At 54.6% G+C, this 18741-nt stretch overlaps 2 protein-coding genes across 61 annotated transcripts in view; both read left to right on the top strand.

The window, feature by feature from the left end:
- Positions 1 to 5743: 5743 nt before the first annotated feature.
- Positions 5744 to 13884, top strand: NR1H3 (nuclear receptor subfamily 1 group H member 3). Of its 11 annotated transcripts, none has more exons than XM_008268606.4 (10): positions 5744 to 6301; positions 6928 to 7084; positions 7574 to 7762; positions 8134 to 8400; positions 8600 to 8808; positions 8914 to 9093; positions 9261 to 9360; positions 13018 to 13131; positions 13327 to 13421; positions 13586 to 13884. In XM_008268606.4, the coding sequence occupies exons 2-10, from the start codon at positions 7042 to 7044 to the stop codon at positions 13730 to 13732; spliced, it is 1344 nt and encodes a 447-aa protein (XP_008266828.2). In that variant the 5' UTR covers positions 5744 to 6301; positions 6928 to 7041; the 3' UTR covers positions 13733 to 13884.
- A 1029-nt stretch (positions 13885 to 14913) lies between these two features.
- The window catches only part of MADD (MAP kinase activating death domain), a 44377-nt gene continuing 40549 nt past the window's right edge, over positions 14914 to 18741 (top strand). For all 50 annotated transcript variants that reach the window (XM_051852998.2, XM_051852958.2, XM_070070747.1 and 47 more), the window contains exons 1-2: positions 14914 to 15183; positions 18351 to 18496. In XM_051852998.2, coding sequence (XP_051708958.1) covers positions 18435 to 18496 — 62 coding nt within the window. In that variant the 5' untranslated portion in view covers positions 14914 to 15183; positions 18351 to 18434. The remainder of the gene's footprint in view (positions 15184 to 18350; positions 18497 to 18741) is intronic.

Raw genomic sequence — 18741 nt, 5'->3', positions numbered from 1 at the left:
GTGCACTTGGCGAGTTTTTGTTAAGAGTCGGACGTCATACCTCTTCCCAAAGGAGTTGGGTTGGACAGGATGTTCAGACTTTCCTGACCCAAGGCACTGAATCCCCAGGGGAGGAGGGGAGGAATCTCCGCCCATTGGGGAGATGTTTGTTTTTTTTTTTTGTTGTTTTTTTTTTTTTTTTTTTTTTTTGCGGATAAAGTGAGAGTAGGTGGGATTTCTGCAGACGAAGAGGCCCTCTTGGTTTGGGCTGTTAGGATTCAGGTGCTATCAGTTTGGTCTCAGGACTTTGTGACTCAGCCCGGAGTGACGTATTTTAAGGAGGTCAGAGCACAGGCCCTTGAGATGCTTTAATTCAGATCTGCCCACGGGAAGCCAATCAGCACAGATCATCGGGAACCAAAATTGATGAGCATTGCCTGTTGTTATCTTGCCCTAGAACTCCAAATTCAGTTGTTTGTGTTTATCTGTCTCAGGATCTGAACTTGCTCCCAAAGTTGTCATGGAGGGGGCTGGGGAATGCATGGAAGAAGAGCTGAAGACAGGATCGACAAGTTGTTTTTAACTGTTGTATGTGGCCGCAGCCCCTCGATGAATCAGGCGAAAATTTAGCCAGCCCCCTCTCCTACAGAAAAATGTCCACACAGACAAACACACATGCTTCGGAATTTACAGTCTAGGGAGCTTCCTGAAGACCCTCGTAGGTTTCACAGAGCAGCATCTTTTGAATCCCTAACCTAACCTAGTCTTACTTTACATAGTAGGAAACAAATCCAGAGGAGGTGGTTTTCCCCAGCTTGCAGATTTCAGGAGAATGGAGTGAAACTCAAGTCCTGTTTCCCAGTTAAACAGTCGTTATAATAATGGGCTGTTTCTTGCTGGCTATTCAAACTGCATTTCTAAACTATATTTGGTGGCCCCAAAATACCTTCAATGAAGAGATTTCTACAAAAAAAAAAAAAAAAAGATTGCTGTGAAAGGAAACCTCTTCACTGTACTGAGATTGAACAGGAGCCTGGCTAACTGGCAAAATACTGCGTGTTAGCAGACTTTCGGGGAGTGTTTTGTATCAGGGTGCCCCTCACCCTCTTCATCAACTGGCCAGGCGATTGTGCTTTCAGAATACAGAGCTCAGGCTCACCAAATTGTAGCAAGGAGAACAAAACTCTCTTAAATCATCTTTTGTTTTTCTTCCCACTTGCTCAAGTATGTCTACATCTTTTTGTGGCTGCAAGTATCCCGTGTAGGAGGGATTGATGAAGCAGATATTTCAATATTTATGGTGAGAATCATTCCAGGAAGGACAGGGATTATGATAGGGCTTGGTAGCCAGGGAGCTGTCCCTTACCCTCACCTCTGCATATTGTCTAGCAAATAATTCTGTGAGCCGCACACCTTGGTTCCTGATGGCAGATGCAGAGAACTATAGATGGCGAGAGAGGTGGAGCCAGGGGCCATATTCCATACCAAAGAAATCGGCATCTCTGATAGTGGGCGAGGTTTGGGCAAAAACAAACCCCAATCCAGGTGCCGTGACCCTTTTCCCCATCTGGGGTGGAAGTTTTGTGTAATGAGTGAGGGCTGTGGGGGAGTGGGAGTTGTTTGTTTTTTGTTTTAGTTTGAGCTTGAGTTTTTGAATGCCTGTATTCACGTTTAATATTTACCCCTGGCTGCCAAGTAACTCCTAGGGGTTATTGTGAGGATAAGTGAAATAATACATGCAAAAATAAATATGTGTAGAGAGCCTGAATAAACGTTACTTTTCTTCTTTCTTGTATGCCTCTGTTTCACGTCTGAACTCAGGCCTGGAAAGCAGGAGTTCCTGGATTCTTTATCTTGTGCCTGGGAGGTTGGGCGGAAGTCACTTGCAGGTACCCAGTCGTCTGCAAGATGATCCCCACACTTCCCACCTTCCCAGAATGGTGAAGGTCGGGGCGGGAAGCACTCGACCCAGTTGGTCCCAGCAATCCTTACCGTGTGCCTGCTTCCTACATATGGATGAGTATTTCGGGGAGAGTTATCTGGAAGCTTTCTTGGCTGGTGAATGCTCCTATTTCTGCCTCAGGGTTTTCTTTTCTTTATTCCTTTTTAAAAGTTTATTTGAAAGGCAGAGTTACAGGGAGATAAGTAGAGACACAGAGAGATTTTCCATCTGCTGGCTCACTCCCCAAGTGGCCACACCAGCCAGGTTTGAGCCAGGCCAAAGACAGGAGCCCAGAGCTGCTGCTTCTGGGTCTCCCACATGGGTGGCAGGGGCCAAGCACTTGGGCCATTTTCCGCTGCTTTTCCCAGTCCATTAGCAGGGAGCTGGATTGGAAGTGGAGCAGCCATATGAGATGCTGACATTGCAGGCACTGGCTTTACCTGCTATGCCACGATGCACGCTCCTGCTTCAGGGTTTTCCCTGCTAGAAGCTTCTAGAAGGTCTGGGATTCAGGAAACGTGAGTGTGGTGTGTACAGGGGGAGGAAGTGGTGGTGTGGCACAGTGAGTGGAGCTGCGGCTTGGGACATCCGTGTTGCATATCACAGTGCTTGAGCCCCAGCTCCTCTGCTTCTGACCCAGCTTCCTGTAAGCAGCAGATGATGGCTCAGGTGCCTGGGCTCCTACTGCCTGCATGGGAGACCTGGATAAAGCTCCAGGCTCTTGGCTTGGACTTGGTACAGCGCCAGCATGTGCAGTCATAGGCAGAGTGAACCAACAGATGGTCTGTCTGTCTGTCTCTCTCTTGCTCTGCCTTTCAAGTAAATAGAAACATTACAAAAAAGAAAAATGGGTTGGCATTGTGGCCCAGCAGGTTAAGCTGCCATCTACAGTGCCAGCATCCCACGTGAGTGCCAGTTCAAGTCCTGGTTGCTACTCTTCTGCTGATCTAGCTTCCTGTTGATGCACCTGGAAAAGCAACTGAAAATGGCCCAAGTCCTTGGGCTCCTGCACCCATGTGGGAGGCCCAGATGGAGTTCCTGGCTCCTGGCTTCAACCTGGTCCTGCCCCAGCTATTGCCACCATTTGGGAATTGAACCAGTGGATGGAACATCTCTTTCTCTGTTTCCATCTCTCTGCTTCTCTGTAACTCTGCCTTCCCAATAAAAAAAAAAATCTTTTTAAAAAAATGTCATTTTGAAAGCAGGCATTTAGACTGGTGGTTAAGTTGCCCTCATTCCGTGTCAGAGTGCCTGAATTCAATACCTGGCTCCGACTCCTGATTCCAACTTCCTGGAAACGGGCACACTGGGAAGCAGCAGTCCTGGCTCAGGTAGTTGGGTGCCTGCTGCCCACACTGGGGACCTGGATTGAGTGGACCCCAGCTTCAGCTCAACTCAGCCATTGCAGCCACTTGGGGAATGAGTGTGTGGATGGGAGTGCTGTCTCTGTGCTTCTCAAATAAGTAAAGAAATAAAATTTTTTATGTGACTTGGGAGATCCCTGAGAGTATTCTCAGGGATGTTACCTTGGATGTTGAGCCCAGGAGACAAGGAAATGTGCACACGCCTGGGAGGCTTTGGGCCTCACACTGTGCCCGCTGGTGGGAACTGTGCCATGGGGCAGGGAATGGCAAAGTAGGACATGTGATTCCAGCTGCGGGTCACCTGACTGCTTGCCCTGGCTTGCGGCAGAAGCCCCAGCGGTTGTGCTCCGGAAACTTTGTGGAAATACCACCACCAAGTTTTGGTCTTCCCCCTTTTACTCTCCCTTCCCCTCTGGAGGGTTCTAGAAGCCACTAGAACCTGAAGGGGGGCAGTTCTGGCAATGAGGTGCTGGTGATAACTTCTCCCTGCAGGAGACAAGGCTAACCACCCCACCCCACCCCCAGCCTGGGGGAGCTGAGGCCCTGACCTATTAATTCAGCACATGGCTCTTGCCTGTGCCAAAGCCTCCAGATGGGGCTGTGTGTGGTCTTGGGAAGCCACCTGGGAGGAGACTGTCCTGTGACAAGAGGAGTTGAGGGGTGGAGGGGTGAGTGAGGCTTTTCCTAGGGCACACACCAATGCTACATCCCCAGTTCCTTGAAACCAAGTCTCAGAGATGTCTGCCGTGCCACGCTGCGGTGGTGGAGCTTTGGCAGTGCGGGAGGGGGAGGGTGTGGGTCAGTGCTGTGGCTCCTGGCAGGGAACAGTCCAGTCGCTGGAGTCTCTAAGCTTCTACTTTCTCTGGGCTGCGGGGGCCTTGTGAAAATCGGAGAAAGGAATACGGGTGAGAAGAATGGGGAGCCTTGTGCTCATGACTCAGATGCCCAGACCAGGGTGGGGACCGTGTGAGGTGTGACCTTGTGACGAGAGGGAACAAGAGCAAACGCTGGAGGCAGAAGTTTGTGATGGGAGTGCCCGAGGGGCTTTTCTGATCTGTGAAAAACGAATGCATGGGCAGATTTTGCAACACCGCCCGGGCTGCCGTCCTCCCAAGTCTGCACCCCAACACCATGGTTCCCCCTGCCCCACCCTGCGCTTCCTCCCATCTCTCCCCCGGCTCCTTCAGCCCTCCCTGGCTTTCTGTCCCACCCCCACCTCCACGTCCACACTTCTCCCATTCCCTCTGTTCTGCTCTTCCCTGGTGCCCCGTTCATCTCCCGTTCATCTCCGTTTTGGTCCCTCTGGCTGCCTGCCCTGGCCCCCTGCCCTTTTATGCTTTAATGCGGGGCCCATGGGAACTGGAGTTCACATCAAAACAGGAAGAGCCCGTGAGCAGGAAACTGGGAATGGGGCAGGGGGTGAATGACCAGCAGTAACCCCTGCTCCTGCCTCTGCAGTGCTCTGCCTCTCCTGCACCCCACCAGCCCCCGCCTCTTCCGTCTCAGTGCCTCACTGCTCCCCCAGGCCTGAGGGGCACAGGGACTGGAGTGAGGACATCTGGATTCGGAACCCGGCTCGGCCACTCACTGTGTGGTCCTGGAAAAGGCACTCACTGGAGCTCCAGTGTTCTCTGCAATGGAGAGTGGGTTATTTACCCTCTCCCTTCCCTTGTGGGGAGGCCCTAAGAGCTCTGATTTGTAGATGGAAACAAGCAAGCACCCAGAGGTTAGCAAAACACACATTCAAGGTGGCGGGAACAGTCCTAGCCCAGAGGATTGGGTGGGTAAGGATACTGTTTCTTGAGCACTTACTATGTGACACATGTGCTGTGATAGGTTCAATTCTCACAACAGCACTATGATGCAAAACCCATTATCTCTGTTTTAAAAGCTAGGGAAACAAAAGTTCAGCAGCATTAAGTAACTCGCTGGTGCTAACAAGTATGGGATAGAAGAGGATCCTATTTTGTTTACTTATACATCCTACAAACAGGAAACCCTGTTGCCTCCTCTTTGCAAAGCCCAGTCCCAGGGTTGTTGGGGAGATAAAATTGATGAACTGTGGTGTCTCCTTTCAAGGATGGCTTTCCTGTCCCAGACGGGGCAGGACGGCTGGGGCCCCAGCATATGCTAGAGGGAGCGTGCCTGCCTGCCTTCGGAAGGGCTGTCGCCCAGCCAGGCAACCTGCATACCTTCCATGGGCCATCCCTGGGTTGGCAGCCATCTGCTACCCCCACCCCCGTCCCAAGCCTGACATGGCTCAGAGCGGACTTCCCACCGCCCTCTCTCCTGGCCTCGGTTCTCTGTGGACCCACACACAGAGACTCCCTGGAAGCCTCAGCACCTGCCTCTCTGCACCCCTGGAATTTTCCCAGCTTGGCAGAGGCCCTTGGCTGGTGGGGAGAGCTTCTTGGCCCCTTCCCAGAGCAGGGGAGGAGGACGGAGGCTGGGAACGCAGGCTGGGGCTCGGTGTCGCAATTCCGGGCCGTGCCGGGACCTTTGCTCCGCGAAGTGTCTATGGAGGGGAGGGAACGCTGACTCTGGAGGCTGCCGGGATTGGGGTGGGGGGTGCCTGGGAAGCAGTTCTTGAGCGCAAAGAGCCACTGGGGTGAGGAGAGCAAAGGGACAGACGTGGACCTGGGCCGGTGTGCAGGGCCATGCGGCTGCCTGGGCTGGGGGTAGGGGGCAGCGGCGGCACGGGGCGGAGGGGCGGCCGGCCGGGGAGGAGTCAGCCCGGTGGGAAAGCTGCCCTGTGGGCGGGGGCCGAGGAGACCAGGGCTGCGGTCGGCCCCCAGACTGTCAGGCAGGAAGGAGGTGGCTCGACCCCTGGGCAGTCCCTCCCCTCCGCCTTTCCCCACGCTACTACTTCCCCGGGGCTCCAGGTCCCTCCCGCGCGCGGCTCAGGCGCCGGGGCTGGCCGCTGTAGCCTCTGGACTGGGGACTGCACCAGCCTCCCCTAACAGCAAGGGGGCTCCAGAGACTGCGCAGCCCGGAAGTCTGGTGGCCGGGGGCTTCGGTGGGTCTGCTCGCCGGCACTGGCCCTGGCTCTGCGTGGGGGCTGTGGGGCGGGGGTGGGGGGAGGCGGGGCTGGGGGAGGGGGCTGGGCAAGTCCTAAGGACTTTCGACGGGGGTCGCAGGAGAAGCGAGGGATGCTGGTGATGGAAGCCCGGGGCAGGGACCGGACTCTGTTTAGGTCCCAGGGTGACTCCTGAGAACTCTGGAAGAGCAGGTCCGGCCTGTGAATTAGGGAGACCTGGAGGCAGGAGGTTTGTGCTGGGACTCTGCAGAGTGGCAGGAGGGGGGTTGGGCAAGCCTCCGGCCAGTCTCCTCTGACAGGAGCAGGACAGATGTGCCCAGGTGTTCTCCGCCGCCCGGAGGGAGGCTCTGGGGGAGAAAGGTGGCTGAGAGCTCAGATTTTAGAATCGGCAAGACCAGGGTTGGATGGAATCCTGGCTCTATCACTGCCTAACTGTGTGGCCATCGGCAACTTAATCTCTGTGAACCTCAGTTTCCTCGTCTGTTAAATGGGTTTGAGTCCTCCTAACCTTGTAGAGCTATCATGCAGAAGGCATGTAAAGCCTCAGCGCAGGTTAATTAGTACACGGCAAGTAAGCTTCAGTTGGTGGTACTGCTACCTGGCAGGACCAGGAGAAGAGAAGGGAGCTGAGGCGTGAACGGAGCCCGGTTCTGGAAGAGTGTAACCTGGGTCGTTCCTGCAGGACGGTGCCTTGGTAATGTCCAGGGCGCCAGGAAGAGATGTCCCTGTGGCTGGAGGCCCCTGTGCCTGATGTTTCTCCTGGTAAGCGTCCTCATTCCAGCCCTCTCCCCCGAGCCCGGGCTCTGGCTCCTCCCCTCCCTCAGGAATCAGTGGTCTTCATCACCTGCATTCCGCCTTCCTCCCTAGAGTAGCCAGAGCTTGCCTCTGCCTGCCCCTGGCACCTGGCCCTTGCACGCACTGCCCAGTGCTCCCCAGCCTGGGCCCGCTGCTGGGAGAGAGCTGGCATGGCTGGTGCTCACCCCGCTCTGGAGCTGGGGAGCTCGACATGGATGCGCACCCGCGTCCCAGGGGCAAAAAGGTTAACATCTTCATTTAAGTTAGCCTGAGGTGCAGGCGACTCCAAGCGACCGTCCCGAGAGCCGGCAGAAGTCCTGGGGTCTCAAAGCCTGAGCTGGGACTTGGCTGCCCTCTAAGGGTGGAAATAAGGTTGCAGTTTCCCAGCCGGGATGCTGGGGAAGTAGAGGCGGCCCCGGGCCCGAGACCCACTTGTACCTTTCTTTCCGGGCTTAGACTCTGCCGCGGAGCTGTGGGAGCCACGTGCACAAGATGCAAGCAGCCAGGCGCAAGCAGCCAGCAGCTGTACCCTCAAGGACGAAGCCAGGACACCCCAATCTGCTGGCAGTGCCTTGGGGGCGGGGCTGGAGGCAGCAGAGCCCACAGCCCTGCTCCCCAGGGTGGAGGCCCCCGCAGAGCCCACAGGTGAGCAGCTGCTGCATTGTTTTGAGGGGGTAGGGACTCCCTGGAGCTGGGAGGGGTATCTTGAAATAATCTCCTTAAGCCCAAAGACTGGAGTCAATTGGACCTGTGTGATCTGAGTTTTGTCCATAGCTTGGACCTTTCTGTGCCTCCTTCTCTTTATTTGCAAAGTAGAAATAATGATGATCGTTGACATAAGGATCGAGGCTTATAAAGAGTTTGCACAGTACCCAGGACGTGGTGGCCTTGGGCGAACCAGATCCGATCTTATCACTGAGACCGGAGTCTGTATAACGGAGGGAATGCAGGTCGCCGCGTGCCCAGGGCAGAGGCCGAATTCAGGGAGAACATCACGGCTCTTCCCTGTTGTCCAGAGCTCCGTCCACAAAAGCGGAAGAAGGGGCCAGCCCCGAAGATGCTGGGGAACGAGCTGTGCAGCGTGTGTGGGGACAAGGCCTCCGGCTTCCACTACAACGTGCTGAGCTGCGAGGGCTGCAAAGGCTTCTTCCGCCGAAGCGTCATCAAGGGCGCGCGTTACGTCTGCCACAGCGGCGGCCACTGCCCCATGGACACCTACATGCGGCGCAAGTGCCAGGAGTGTCGGCTCCGCAAGTGTCGCCAGGCTGGCATGCGGGAGGAGTGTGAGTGTCTGGGCGGGGCGCCGGGGGAGAGGGCAGACATGGGCCGGAGCCCACAGGGCCCAGCTGTCTCCTCGAGTGTGGATTAGGTTGCCTTGACGCTACACTGCCTGCTCGCCTGCAGGCTGCAGCCACACACACACCCAGCCCTGCTGTCGCCCCGTCTTCTCCCGTCCTCACGTCCGTCCGGCCCCGTCCTTAGGTGTCCTGTCAGAAGAGCAGATCCGCCTGAAGAAACTGAAGCGACAGGAGGAGGAGCAGGCGCAGGCCGCGGCCGGGCCCCCTCGTGCCCCCTCGCCTCCCCAGGCCCTGCCCCAGCTCAGCCCGGAGCAGCTGGGCATGATCGAGAAGCTGGTGGCCGCCCAGCAGCAGTGTAACCAGCGCTCCTTTTCTGACCAGCTTCGAGTCACGGTACCTGGCGGGCTTGGGGCGAGGCGGCTGTGCCCAGCGCACCTGTTGGGGTCTTGGTGGCCCACTCACAGTGGCTTGCCTCGTCCCGCCTTGCCTCTTGGATAGCCTTGGCCCATGGCCCCAGATCCCCATAGCCGGGAGGCCCGCCAGCAGCGCTTTGCCCACTTCACCGAGCTGGCCATCGTGTCCGTGCAGGAGATCGTGGATTTTGCCAAACAGCTGCCCGGCTTCCTGCAGCTCAGCCGGGAGGACCAAATCGCCCTGCTGAAGACCTCTGCGATTGAGGTGATTGGAAAGGGACTGTGGCAGGGACCTCAGACACAAGGCTGAGGGTAGTGAAGCCCCGCCCCGGGGCAGTGGGGACGGGTGAGGGATCGAACCTTCGCTCCAGGGGGCTGTGTGCCAAGGCGGGCCCCTCCGGTCCCTGTTTGAGGTCCACTGCTTGCATACAGGTGATGCTGCTGGAGACGTCTCGCAGGTACAACCCTGGGAGTGAGAGCATCACCTTCCTCAAGGATTTCAGCTACAACCGGGAGGACTTTGCCAAAGCAGGTGAGAAGTGAGGCCACAGCGGGAGTGCACTGCATGGACAGGTGCTTCTGGTCATCGGTCTGGGTCCACACTGGCTCCGGAGCCACAGGCGCCCGGGGCGTGGGATTGTAAAAGGGAAGCTCCTCTTGTTTTTCCAAGAGAAGAAACTGCTGTGCTGACAGCCCACTCACAGCTGCTCCGGACAGACCCTGGCTTGTGTTGCCTGGGGCCAAGGGGCTTCACGCTGGGTTCCAAGGCTCCTGAAGTGTCACTTTAAAGAAGCAGGGAGGCACCGGCACAGCATTGTCCCCCATCTATAGCCACACAAAGGGCTCTGTTTAAATCTGCATTATACACTATGCTCCTGCGTAGCATTTTGCTAGGAGCAGCCTTGAAAACACACCATGTTAGGAATACTAACAGCAAAAATGAACAAATCCTTCTCATATATGCTCTTTAAGATCACGTGGACTGTTGCTTCTTTCCTTAATTTTTCGTTGTTAATTTATTTATTAGATACACACACACACACACAGCTCCCATCCACTGCTTCACTCCTCACTCCTGCCTGCAACAGCCAGGGTTGGGCCAGGTTGAAGCCGGGAGCGAGGAACTCAATCCAGGTCTCCCACATGGGTGGCGGGGACTCAAGTACTTGAGTCTTCGTCTGCTGCCTCCCAGGTGCATTGGCATTAGCAGGACGCTGTAATTGGGAGCAGAGCTGGGACCCTAACTCCGGCAGCCCCTTGTGGAATGTGGGCATCCCAACCTGTATCTTAGCTGCTTTGCCAGACGCCTGCCCTCCTCCTTCTCTTTTTCAATTGCTCTGTCTGATGAGCCCAGGCGGGACTGCTTGCAGGCTGAGTGAGCACTTGGGTCCCTGTCTTGTATCTGGAGTATTTTCTCTAAGTACTAGTTCACCTCACTGCCTGCTTGTGCATTCTCTCTCTCTCTCTCTCTCTCTCTCTCTCTCTCTCATGCTTGCATGGGGGCCAAGCAGAGGGAGTTTGCTCATCTTTCCTCATTGCTCGTGTTTGTGTTATGGGTGCAGAGCTGGGAAAAGGCGGAAGGCTGAGGGAGTTTTGGAGGAACTGGAGCTGAGGCCAAACAGGAGAGTGAGCCGCTTAACGGCGCAGGGAGTGAGACCGTACAATACAGATGCTGTGACTCTGTTCTCAGAGCTGCTAGATCCTGGTCTGCAGGGTAGAGCTCATAAAGCCTGCCCTGGTTTCTGGTGACTCAGCCCCCCTCCTGTCCCACTGCAGGCCACGCAGGGAGCTCTCTAGGAAGGCCTCCCTTCACGTAGGGCATGGCCAGGCTGTGTTGCCACCTCTGGCCTTCTGTGGGGCCTGACATGCAGCCCGACTGCAGAGGCTCCCAACAGGGCTGTCTGATGGCTTGACCTAATTTAAGGCCAGCTCTGCCTTGCTTCTCTACCAAACCACCATTTCCCCAAATAGCTATCATCTCTGATCTCAACCATGACCTTCTCCTCCTCCTTTCTGAACCCTTTCCGCTTCTGATATCTCTGCACTCCTTCCGCTGTCGTGGACTTGTGTTATCTAAATCTGCACCTATTTATAGATGTATTTATATAAGCACTTTGGATGCCGTCACGTTTGCCTTTCAGTTCTCATTTCACCAGCGTGGTCTTGGGAAGAAGGAAGAGGGGCTGCACTTTGTCAGGTCTCCTTCCTCTGTATCTACTCTCTTGTGCGGCCCCCCGGGGGAGTGCCCAATGCCATGAGCTCATCATGTTAGCAGACACAGGTGTACAACCGCATTCTAGAATCTCCTCGTAATCTCTGTAGAAAGGAGCTGTTTGGCACACTTCGGGGGGTTCACAGCTTTACTAAGAAATACTTTCTCAAATGGGACTTGCCCAGTACATGGATCGACAGGCACAACACATTAGGGTGAAAGTTCATGAAGTGACTGATCAAGAAGCCTCAGATGGAAAAGTGTAACAGATGGTTGCTAAAAGAAATCTGAGAAAGCTTAGAGAACAGTGTGGGGTGCAGTGACTGTGAGCGTGGGAGAAGTGTTTGCCAGGTGGCGTGGCTTTAGGTAGTGGGTTGGTGCACTTTAGTCTTCTTTGGTTGTTGTTGTTTTTAAGATTTTTTTTTATTTGGAAGGCAGAGTTACAGTGAAAGAGGGAAAGAGAGAGAGAGAGAGGGAGAGAGAGGGAGGGAGAGGGAGAGAGGGAGAAAGAGGGAGAGAGAGAGATGTTTCATGCACGGGTTCACTCCCTAAAGCCAGGAGCCAGGAACTCCATCCTGGTCTCCCACCTGGGTAGAAGGGGCCCAAGCACTTAGGCCATCTTCTGCTGCTTTCCCAGGTGCATTAGCAGAGAGCTGGAAGGGAAGTGGAATAGTCAGCTTATGGCCTGGGAAAGCAGTGGAATATGGCCTGAGTGCTTGGGCTCCTGCATGTGGGATACCTGGAAGAAGCTCCTGGCTTTGGATCAGCCCAGCTCAGGCTGTTGCGGCCATTTGGAGAGTGAACTAGCAGATGGAAGACCTTTCTCCTTTCTCTCTTTCTCTCTCTCTGTAACTCTGCCTCTCAAATAAATTTTTAAAATCATTAAAAAAAAAAAAAAGAAAAGAAATGGAACAGCCAGGACTCGAACCCGTGCCCCTATGGGATGTGGGGGTCACATGCTGCAGCTTAACCAGCTGCACCGCAATGGTGGCCCCATACGTCAGTCTTCTCAGCAAGAAGACTGGTTCCACTTTATTTTTTTTTTTAATTTTAATTTTTTTTTTTTTTGAAGACAGACAGAGGTTCCTATCATTGATTCACTCCCCAAAAGCCTGCAGCAGTCAGGGCTGGGCCAGGCCAAGGCCAAGAGACAGGAACTCCATCTGGGTCTCCCAGGCAGGTGCTACTTGAGTCATTAGCTGCCGCCTCTCAGGGTGTGCATTAGCTGGAAGCTGAACTCAGAGCAGGGGGCAGGACTTGAATGCATGCATTCCAATATGGGGTGCCGGTGTCCTACGTAGCCATGCCAGACACCCACCTCTGGGTCTGTTCTTTAACAATTTTTATTATGTAGTCAACAAATACTTATACAGTAGTTACAATTTATGCTATATACTTAACAGGTCTTTATGAGATAGGTACTTTTATTATGTCCATTTCACAGTCAAGAAAACCAAGGCCTGGAGAATTTAATAAACTTACGATCACACAGCCTAGTAAATGGCAGAGCCAGGACTCAAACCCAGGCACCGTGGCACCAGAGTCCACACCCTTAATCACTCTGCCATGTTCCCTCTGGGATGCAGTGTGTGAAATGTATCTCTAGTGTTCAAATAAGTAAGGGCAGTTATCAGGGAAAAAGCCTTCTTTAGAAGTGTCTATTTCTAGAAATATGGAGCCCTCAGAAATTCTAATAACAGAATTATTATTATTGTTAATGTAGTTCAGCACCTGCGTGCCAGACAGGGCAGAGTGCTCTGCACACTCTATCATTTAACCATCGCAGGTCTTATGAGAGGTTCTGAGAGGATGCCCATTTCACAAGTGAGCTTAGAGGCTAAGAAACGTGCCTGAAGTTACGTAGGCTGCAGCCTTCCTAGTGAGTGTCTGGTAGTGCCCTAAGTTGAGGAGTTGCAGGGGAGAAGGAAATTCCTGCCGCTCCTGCCACGTGCCTCAGTCTCCCTCCTTCCACGCCAGGGCTGCAGGTGGAGTTCATCAACCCCATCTTCGAGTTCTCCAGAGCCATGAATGAGCTGCAGCTCAATGATGCCGAGTTCGCCTTGCTCATTGCCATCAGCATCTTCTCTGCAGGTGCGGAGGAGGGGACGGAGGGAACCCGAGAGGGCCGTAGGCCCCACAGGGCGGGAATCTCAGAAGTGGAGGTCCTGGCTATGCTCTTTTGGGATGGAAGAGGTTGGGTGGGGCATGTGCCTATTCTGGGCGTTGTGATTTGGGGTACGAAGACCCTGGCCAGACCCGCTCCTCCATTCTGTTGGTGACCTATAGACCGGCCCAACGTGCAGGACCAGCTCCAGGTAGAGAGGCTACAACACACATATGTGGAGGCCCTGCATGCCTACGTCTCCATCCACCACCCCCATGTGAGTCTCCCCTCCTTCCCTTTCTCTTCAAGAATCCCTCTCTGACCACGTGGTGCACAGCAGTCCTCTACTTCTCCTGCAACTCCCCTCCCCTCGGCCCCTCTTTCCTCTGGGGAGAGGCAAGGGCTGTACTTGTTCCTGTCCCCTCCCCCCCAACCCCCCAGGACCGGCTGATGTTCCCTCGGATGCTGATGAAACTGGTGAGCCTCCGGACACTGAGCAGCGTCCACTCGGAGCAAGTGTTTGCACTGCGCCTGCAGGACAAAAAGCTGCCCCCTCTGCTGTCTGAGATCTGGGATGTACACGAATGACTGTCCTGGCCCGGTACCTTCCGTCTTCTGGCCCCAAAGCTGAGGCCCCCAGGCTGCCTCCTATAGAGGGGGAGCAGACTGACAAGGGCAAACATTCCTGGGAGCTGGGCGAAGGAGAGCTTCACATGGCATTAAAGGAGAGTCAAAGCGTTCGGAGTTTTGTGGCTGCTGGACAGAGGGGGGACTACTAAAGCCCGGCTCCATCCAAAGACCCAAGCAGACGCATGGCCCCCAGGAGGCCACCTTGCACAAGGCTCTCCAGGGCCCCGCCCAGCCTGCCTCCCGTGGCTTCCTGCCTTCCCCCACAGGGCCCCAAGAGAAATTCTCCACTGTCACTCTGTGGCTTGGCCATAAATATCTCGGGCTGCCTCCCTGATAAGTCTGGCACTGTTTGAACAGAAGGCCAAAACGAATACAGAATGAGAGGAAAACGAGTGTCCGGCTTGGGAGAGGGCTCTGAACAGGGAGGGAACCCCTGTCCTGTAGGCGCCGTCTCCGGACCCAGAGCAGGGAGACGATGGGTCGGTAGGTGCGCTGCGAAGGCACCAGGTTCTCTTGTCTGCTGGTTCTCAGAACTGTCGCCTCAGCCTTAAACCTCACGCGTCAGGATGATGCCTGAGTGTTCTCGGTGCCTTCTGAGAGGGCACAACCTGAAAGACCCAGGGCCCGGTATTCTGTCGGTTTGATCCCCATTCTGATACAAGAGAAGTCCCCTGAGGTCACGGGAGGGTGCCCTGCGGTGGGTTCGACCTCTCAGAGGAACTGGACTCCATTTCCCAGCGGGCACCGCGGCACCATTCACGCCCCCTTCCCTTGGAGCGCTCCCGGTGTAGGTGATACCGCACAGCCCCAAGTGCCCCCCCCGCCGCCGCACCGGAATTGGTAGGCTCCGCCGCCCCGGTAGCGGGCTTACGAGCGCCGAAGGCCGGGCGATGCCAAACGGCGTGCGGGGGGGAGGCTGAAGAATCGGGGCGGGGTGGTTAGAAAGCCTCAGGGGCAGGTTATCTCGAGAAGTCACTTTCAGATTAATTAACCTTTCGTCAAAATGGACTCTATGGCCATGTCGAATTAAAATGTATTTGAGCAACCTAAAGAAAATATAATCCTTTGGGTCCTCCCCCTTGGCACGCAGCGGCGCTGGGTTGGCCCTGCGCGCCCCAACCCGTTCCCACTCCCACAAGGATAGGTGTGTGCGTAGCCGCCCGTCTCCCGAGGTCTGCTCCACCCTTCAGCGCTCGGCTTTGGTGCAGCTCTGTCCCCCGCGGGACTGAATGGTACGGCTCAGGCCCCTCGGCTTCCCCCTCCCGCACCCGGCCCGAGTGGTACGCGCCCCCCGGTGCAGACGCGGAACTGGCGCCCGCTCGGAGCCGCGCGGCGCGGCGCCGAGGAGCGACTGACGCTGGCCGCCGGGGAGGTCCGGTCTGCGTGGCTGGTCCCCCGAGGCTCGGGAGGTAGGGGTCCCCGGACGGATATTTGGGCAACTGGGGACTGCTGGGGGGAGGAGGGTCATCGGGCTCCCTGAGGAATGGTCTCTGAGGAGGCCCTGCGGGAGCGCGAGGGGGAGTGGCGGCGTCTCGGGAGGGAGTGGGGCGGGGGTCTGAGGCAGAAGGGGGCGCGGCCAGAGGTGCGGACGCTCGGGGCAGCGGCTGTGGGCTCCGGGCTCCCGGCTCCATTCCTGCCGGGCCGGCGGCGCTGGTTCCGGGGCGGGGGCGGGGAACTGTCCAGCAGGTGAGGGGGCGGGCAGAGCTGTCCAGCCCCGGGGCTGGAGCCCGCACGAGCGCCTTGGCGTGTATGCTTGTGCGCGCGCGTGTGTGGGAGCGTGCGTGCCCCTTGTTTTTGGTTAGGATTTGGGGGAAAAAAAACCCCACGTTTGGTTCTTCAAAAGCACATTTTTGTTGTTGTTTTTAAATGTGATGTTTCAAAATTGACTTTCTGTGGATTGGAGACGACATTCACTCCCCCACCCCATCCTCCGGCATCTGTACATTCTTTCTCTTTCTTCCCCAACCCTGACTGTTGCCTGCCTCGTTGCTCAAGTTCTCCCCCAGCGCTGGACCAGTGTGTGTGCGATGAGCTTGCAAGGTCACTGTCTGGGGAGGGGGAGGAGAGGCGGGGAGCCTTCTGTCCTGCTCGCGTCAGCAGAGATGTCATATCGCTCTCGGGTTCCTGTGGTTTTACTATGAGATCCTGCCCAAAACGAGAGACCGGTCCAGAGGGGGTGGTTAGCATGGCTGCCGTAGGCCGAAAAGGCACCCATAACGTAAAGGTCTGGGAATGCCAAGGCTGCTTCTAGATGGAGTGCATGGCGATGTGGACATAAAAGCAGAACGGTATGGGGTTTGAGCTTTTTGCCTTTGCAGGGTATCAGGGTAGGAACCAGGGGGCTCTGTGACAGTGCGGTTGGGGCAGGAGGCAGAATCTGGTCGGTTAGGAAGGCAGAGCGTGAGTTATAGGTGGTGGTAGAGGGTTTAGAGTCTTTGTGGGGAGCGGAGAGAGGCAAGAAGAAGAAGAAAAGCCGGGGTGGTCTCTGCAGTCAGAATGACCAGGCAGTGGCTATTGGAGGGATAAGGATGGCCAAAAATCCACCAGTCCTGGCTGGCATGGTCAGGATCTCAGGGTCCTCGTGGCTCTAGCAAGGAGATGGGGACGGCAGAGCATGCAAGTGACTTGAGTAGTGTCAGGTAGCTCTCGGTGGAGAGGGCCCGGGGTCCCCCCAAGGCTGGAGAGACCTGATGCCTACTGGGACCTGTGTTCGTGGGAGATGCTTCAGGCCTGATCTTGGAGGTTCTGGGCCAGAAAGGGCACCTGGTTGTCTTTGTAGAGCTGGATTTCTGGGTTCCGCCTGGAGTGCTGGTCCTGTAAATTGTTTTACTTTCAAATACTTGGGCTCTCACTGTAGACATCTGCATCATTCCTTAGAGAAAGAGGTGTGCTTCTACCCGTATCCCATTTCATCCATTTCGCGTCTGCTTTTTCTCTCCCATTTGCATTCTGCTTCGGAGCAGCTGAGCGCCGCTCTGTAGTGGTCCTCCCCTTTCTAGTAGGCTCCCGGCTCTGCAGCAGCTGGGAGAGCCAAGGGGCTTGTTGGGCTCACTCAGCTGTGCCGTGCCTGGAAATGGGTATATAGCACACTTGGGAACTTGGTGGTGCAGATATATCTCTGACAAAAGCCAGAATTAGGACCAAGTGCAAACTAAAGACAGATGGGGGAGAAGCTGACCCAATTCTTGGCAAGTGCCATCAGTGGGAGAGGTGTCTCCAGGTTCAAGGAGAGTGAACTGTTGCGGGCTCCCGCCGGCTCTGGAGTAGCAGCTGCTAGCACTCTGCGGTCACCAACCAGGGGAGGGGCTGAAGCTCTGCTATAAATAGTGCTAAGAGCCAGAGTCGCTATGGAGACAAAACTGAATCCTATTACCTGCAGGTCCTCTATGGGGAGCAAGGGGAAAGAAGGAGCAGCATTTTGAGGACTCAGAGGTGTTGCAAATAGGTCTTGTTTATGATTAGGCAGGGGAGGGAAAAAATAGAACTTCTATCATTATCTAAATCAAATAGGACCTTAAGCATACAGGGAGTATGTGTGTCCATGTGAATGGGAGTGCACACAGCTGCTGCTGAGGGAGTGGTGTGTATGTGTGTGTGTCAGTGTGTCGTCGTGCAGTGAGATTCTCTGTGTGTACAATGAACAGTGTTATCGTGTGGCCACGTGCGAAGCACAGAGGTAGAATCCTGGAGCACTGGAAATAGCTTTGTAGTAGAGCGAAACATTTTATTTAGAGAAGGATATGGAGACCCAACAGGAAATAAGTGATAATTAACACCATAGAAACGGTTCCTAATTTTAGGACTACAGATTAGAAATTCTCTGAACACTTACTCCCTGACCTTGCAGAAAGTCTAATTCATAATCTCTGAGATATCGTAGGACAGGGCCCCACTGGTATGTATTATACTCCCAGTTCCAGTCCTAAGACCAGAATACAGGAGCCTGTGATTCAGCATCAAGGGTAGAACTAGCAGCAGTAACCACTTGAACCCTTTTCTTGCTTGCAGGAGGAGACAAGTGGTTCAGATGAGGCCGCGGGGCATGGACATTGATTATTTGCAGTCACATAAGGGAGGATACCCAGCTGTTGTTATTGTCTGAGGGCAGTTAACTGGACTATCTATATAGTAGTTTCACATCAAGCTGAATGCAGATTGTTCAAACAGAATAATTAGGTTTCCATCTAGACCTAGAAGTGCAGATTAGTGCTGAACAGAGTCTGGTTGGATCCTGATCCACCCTGGGGCAGTCCTGAAAGTGACTTAATTTTCGTTAATGGCTGATTCCAGATTAGACCACCTCCATCTGTTTTTCAGAAACAGCCCCAGGGGCTAGGCTGGAAGTGAGTCAGGGAGGCAAGCCATTATTTAGCCTACTTTTTGACATTTGACTCCAGGAGCTCCTAAGCCTAGACACCAGACTAGTAGTGTCAAGTTCACCCATCTTTAATACTAAATAAAATGGAAGGCCTCTGACCAGTGCCCTTAGAACTGGGATAAAGTTGGTGAGGGATGAGTCTCAGGCACAGCAATGCATCTTATCAGCACTTTTTTCCTATTAAACTTGTATTTTCAGACAATATCAGAATTCCTCCTGGGAACGCTGACTCCTTGCCCGGTGCCCTGAAGTGTCTCTGAGATGAACTGATGAATCGGAAACATGGTGCAAAAGAAGAAATTCTGTCCTCGGTTACTTGACTATTTAGTAATCGTAGGGGCCAGGTAACCAAAGAGAGACTGGTTTTTGTCTTGTATGGGATAGCTACCAAGGCTTCAGTCACTTCCTTTGCTTGTTTCCATGTTGCTTTGTATATTTCATTCTTCCCCTTTTATTTTACCCTGATTGTAGCACTGATGCTCACAGGGAAAACACACGGTCAGGTGGATGGAGAGCGTTGGTCTGGACAGAGACAAAGCAAGCCTATGCCCTTAGCTAACATCCTTGAACTTGAGCACATCTACTCTTT

The sequence above is a fragment of the Oryctolagus cuniculus genome, chromosome 1, assembly GCF_964237555.1.
Source record: "Oryctolagus cuniculus chromosome 1, mOryCun1.1, whole genome shotgun sequence".
Lineage (NCBI taxonomy): Eukaryota > Metazoa > Chordata > Mammalia > Lagomorpha > Leporidae > Oryctolagus > Oryctolagus cuniculus.
Note: the sequence above shows the minus strand (reverse complement) of the source record. Positions and strands in the feature narration are given on the sequence as shown.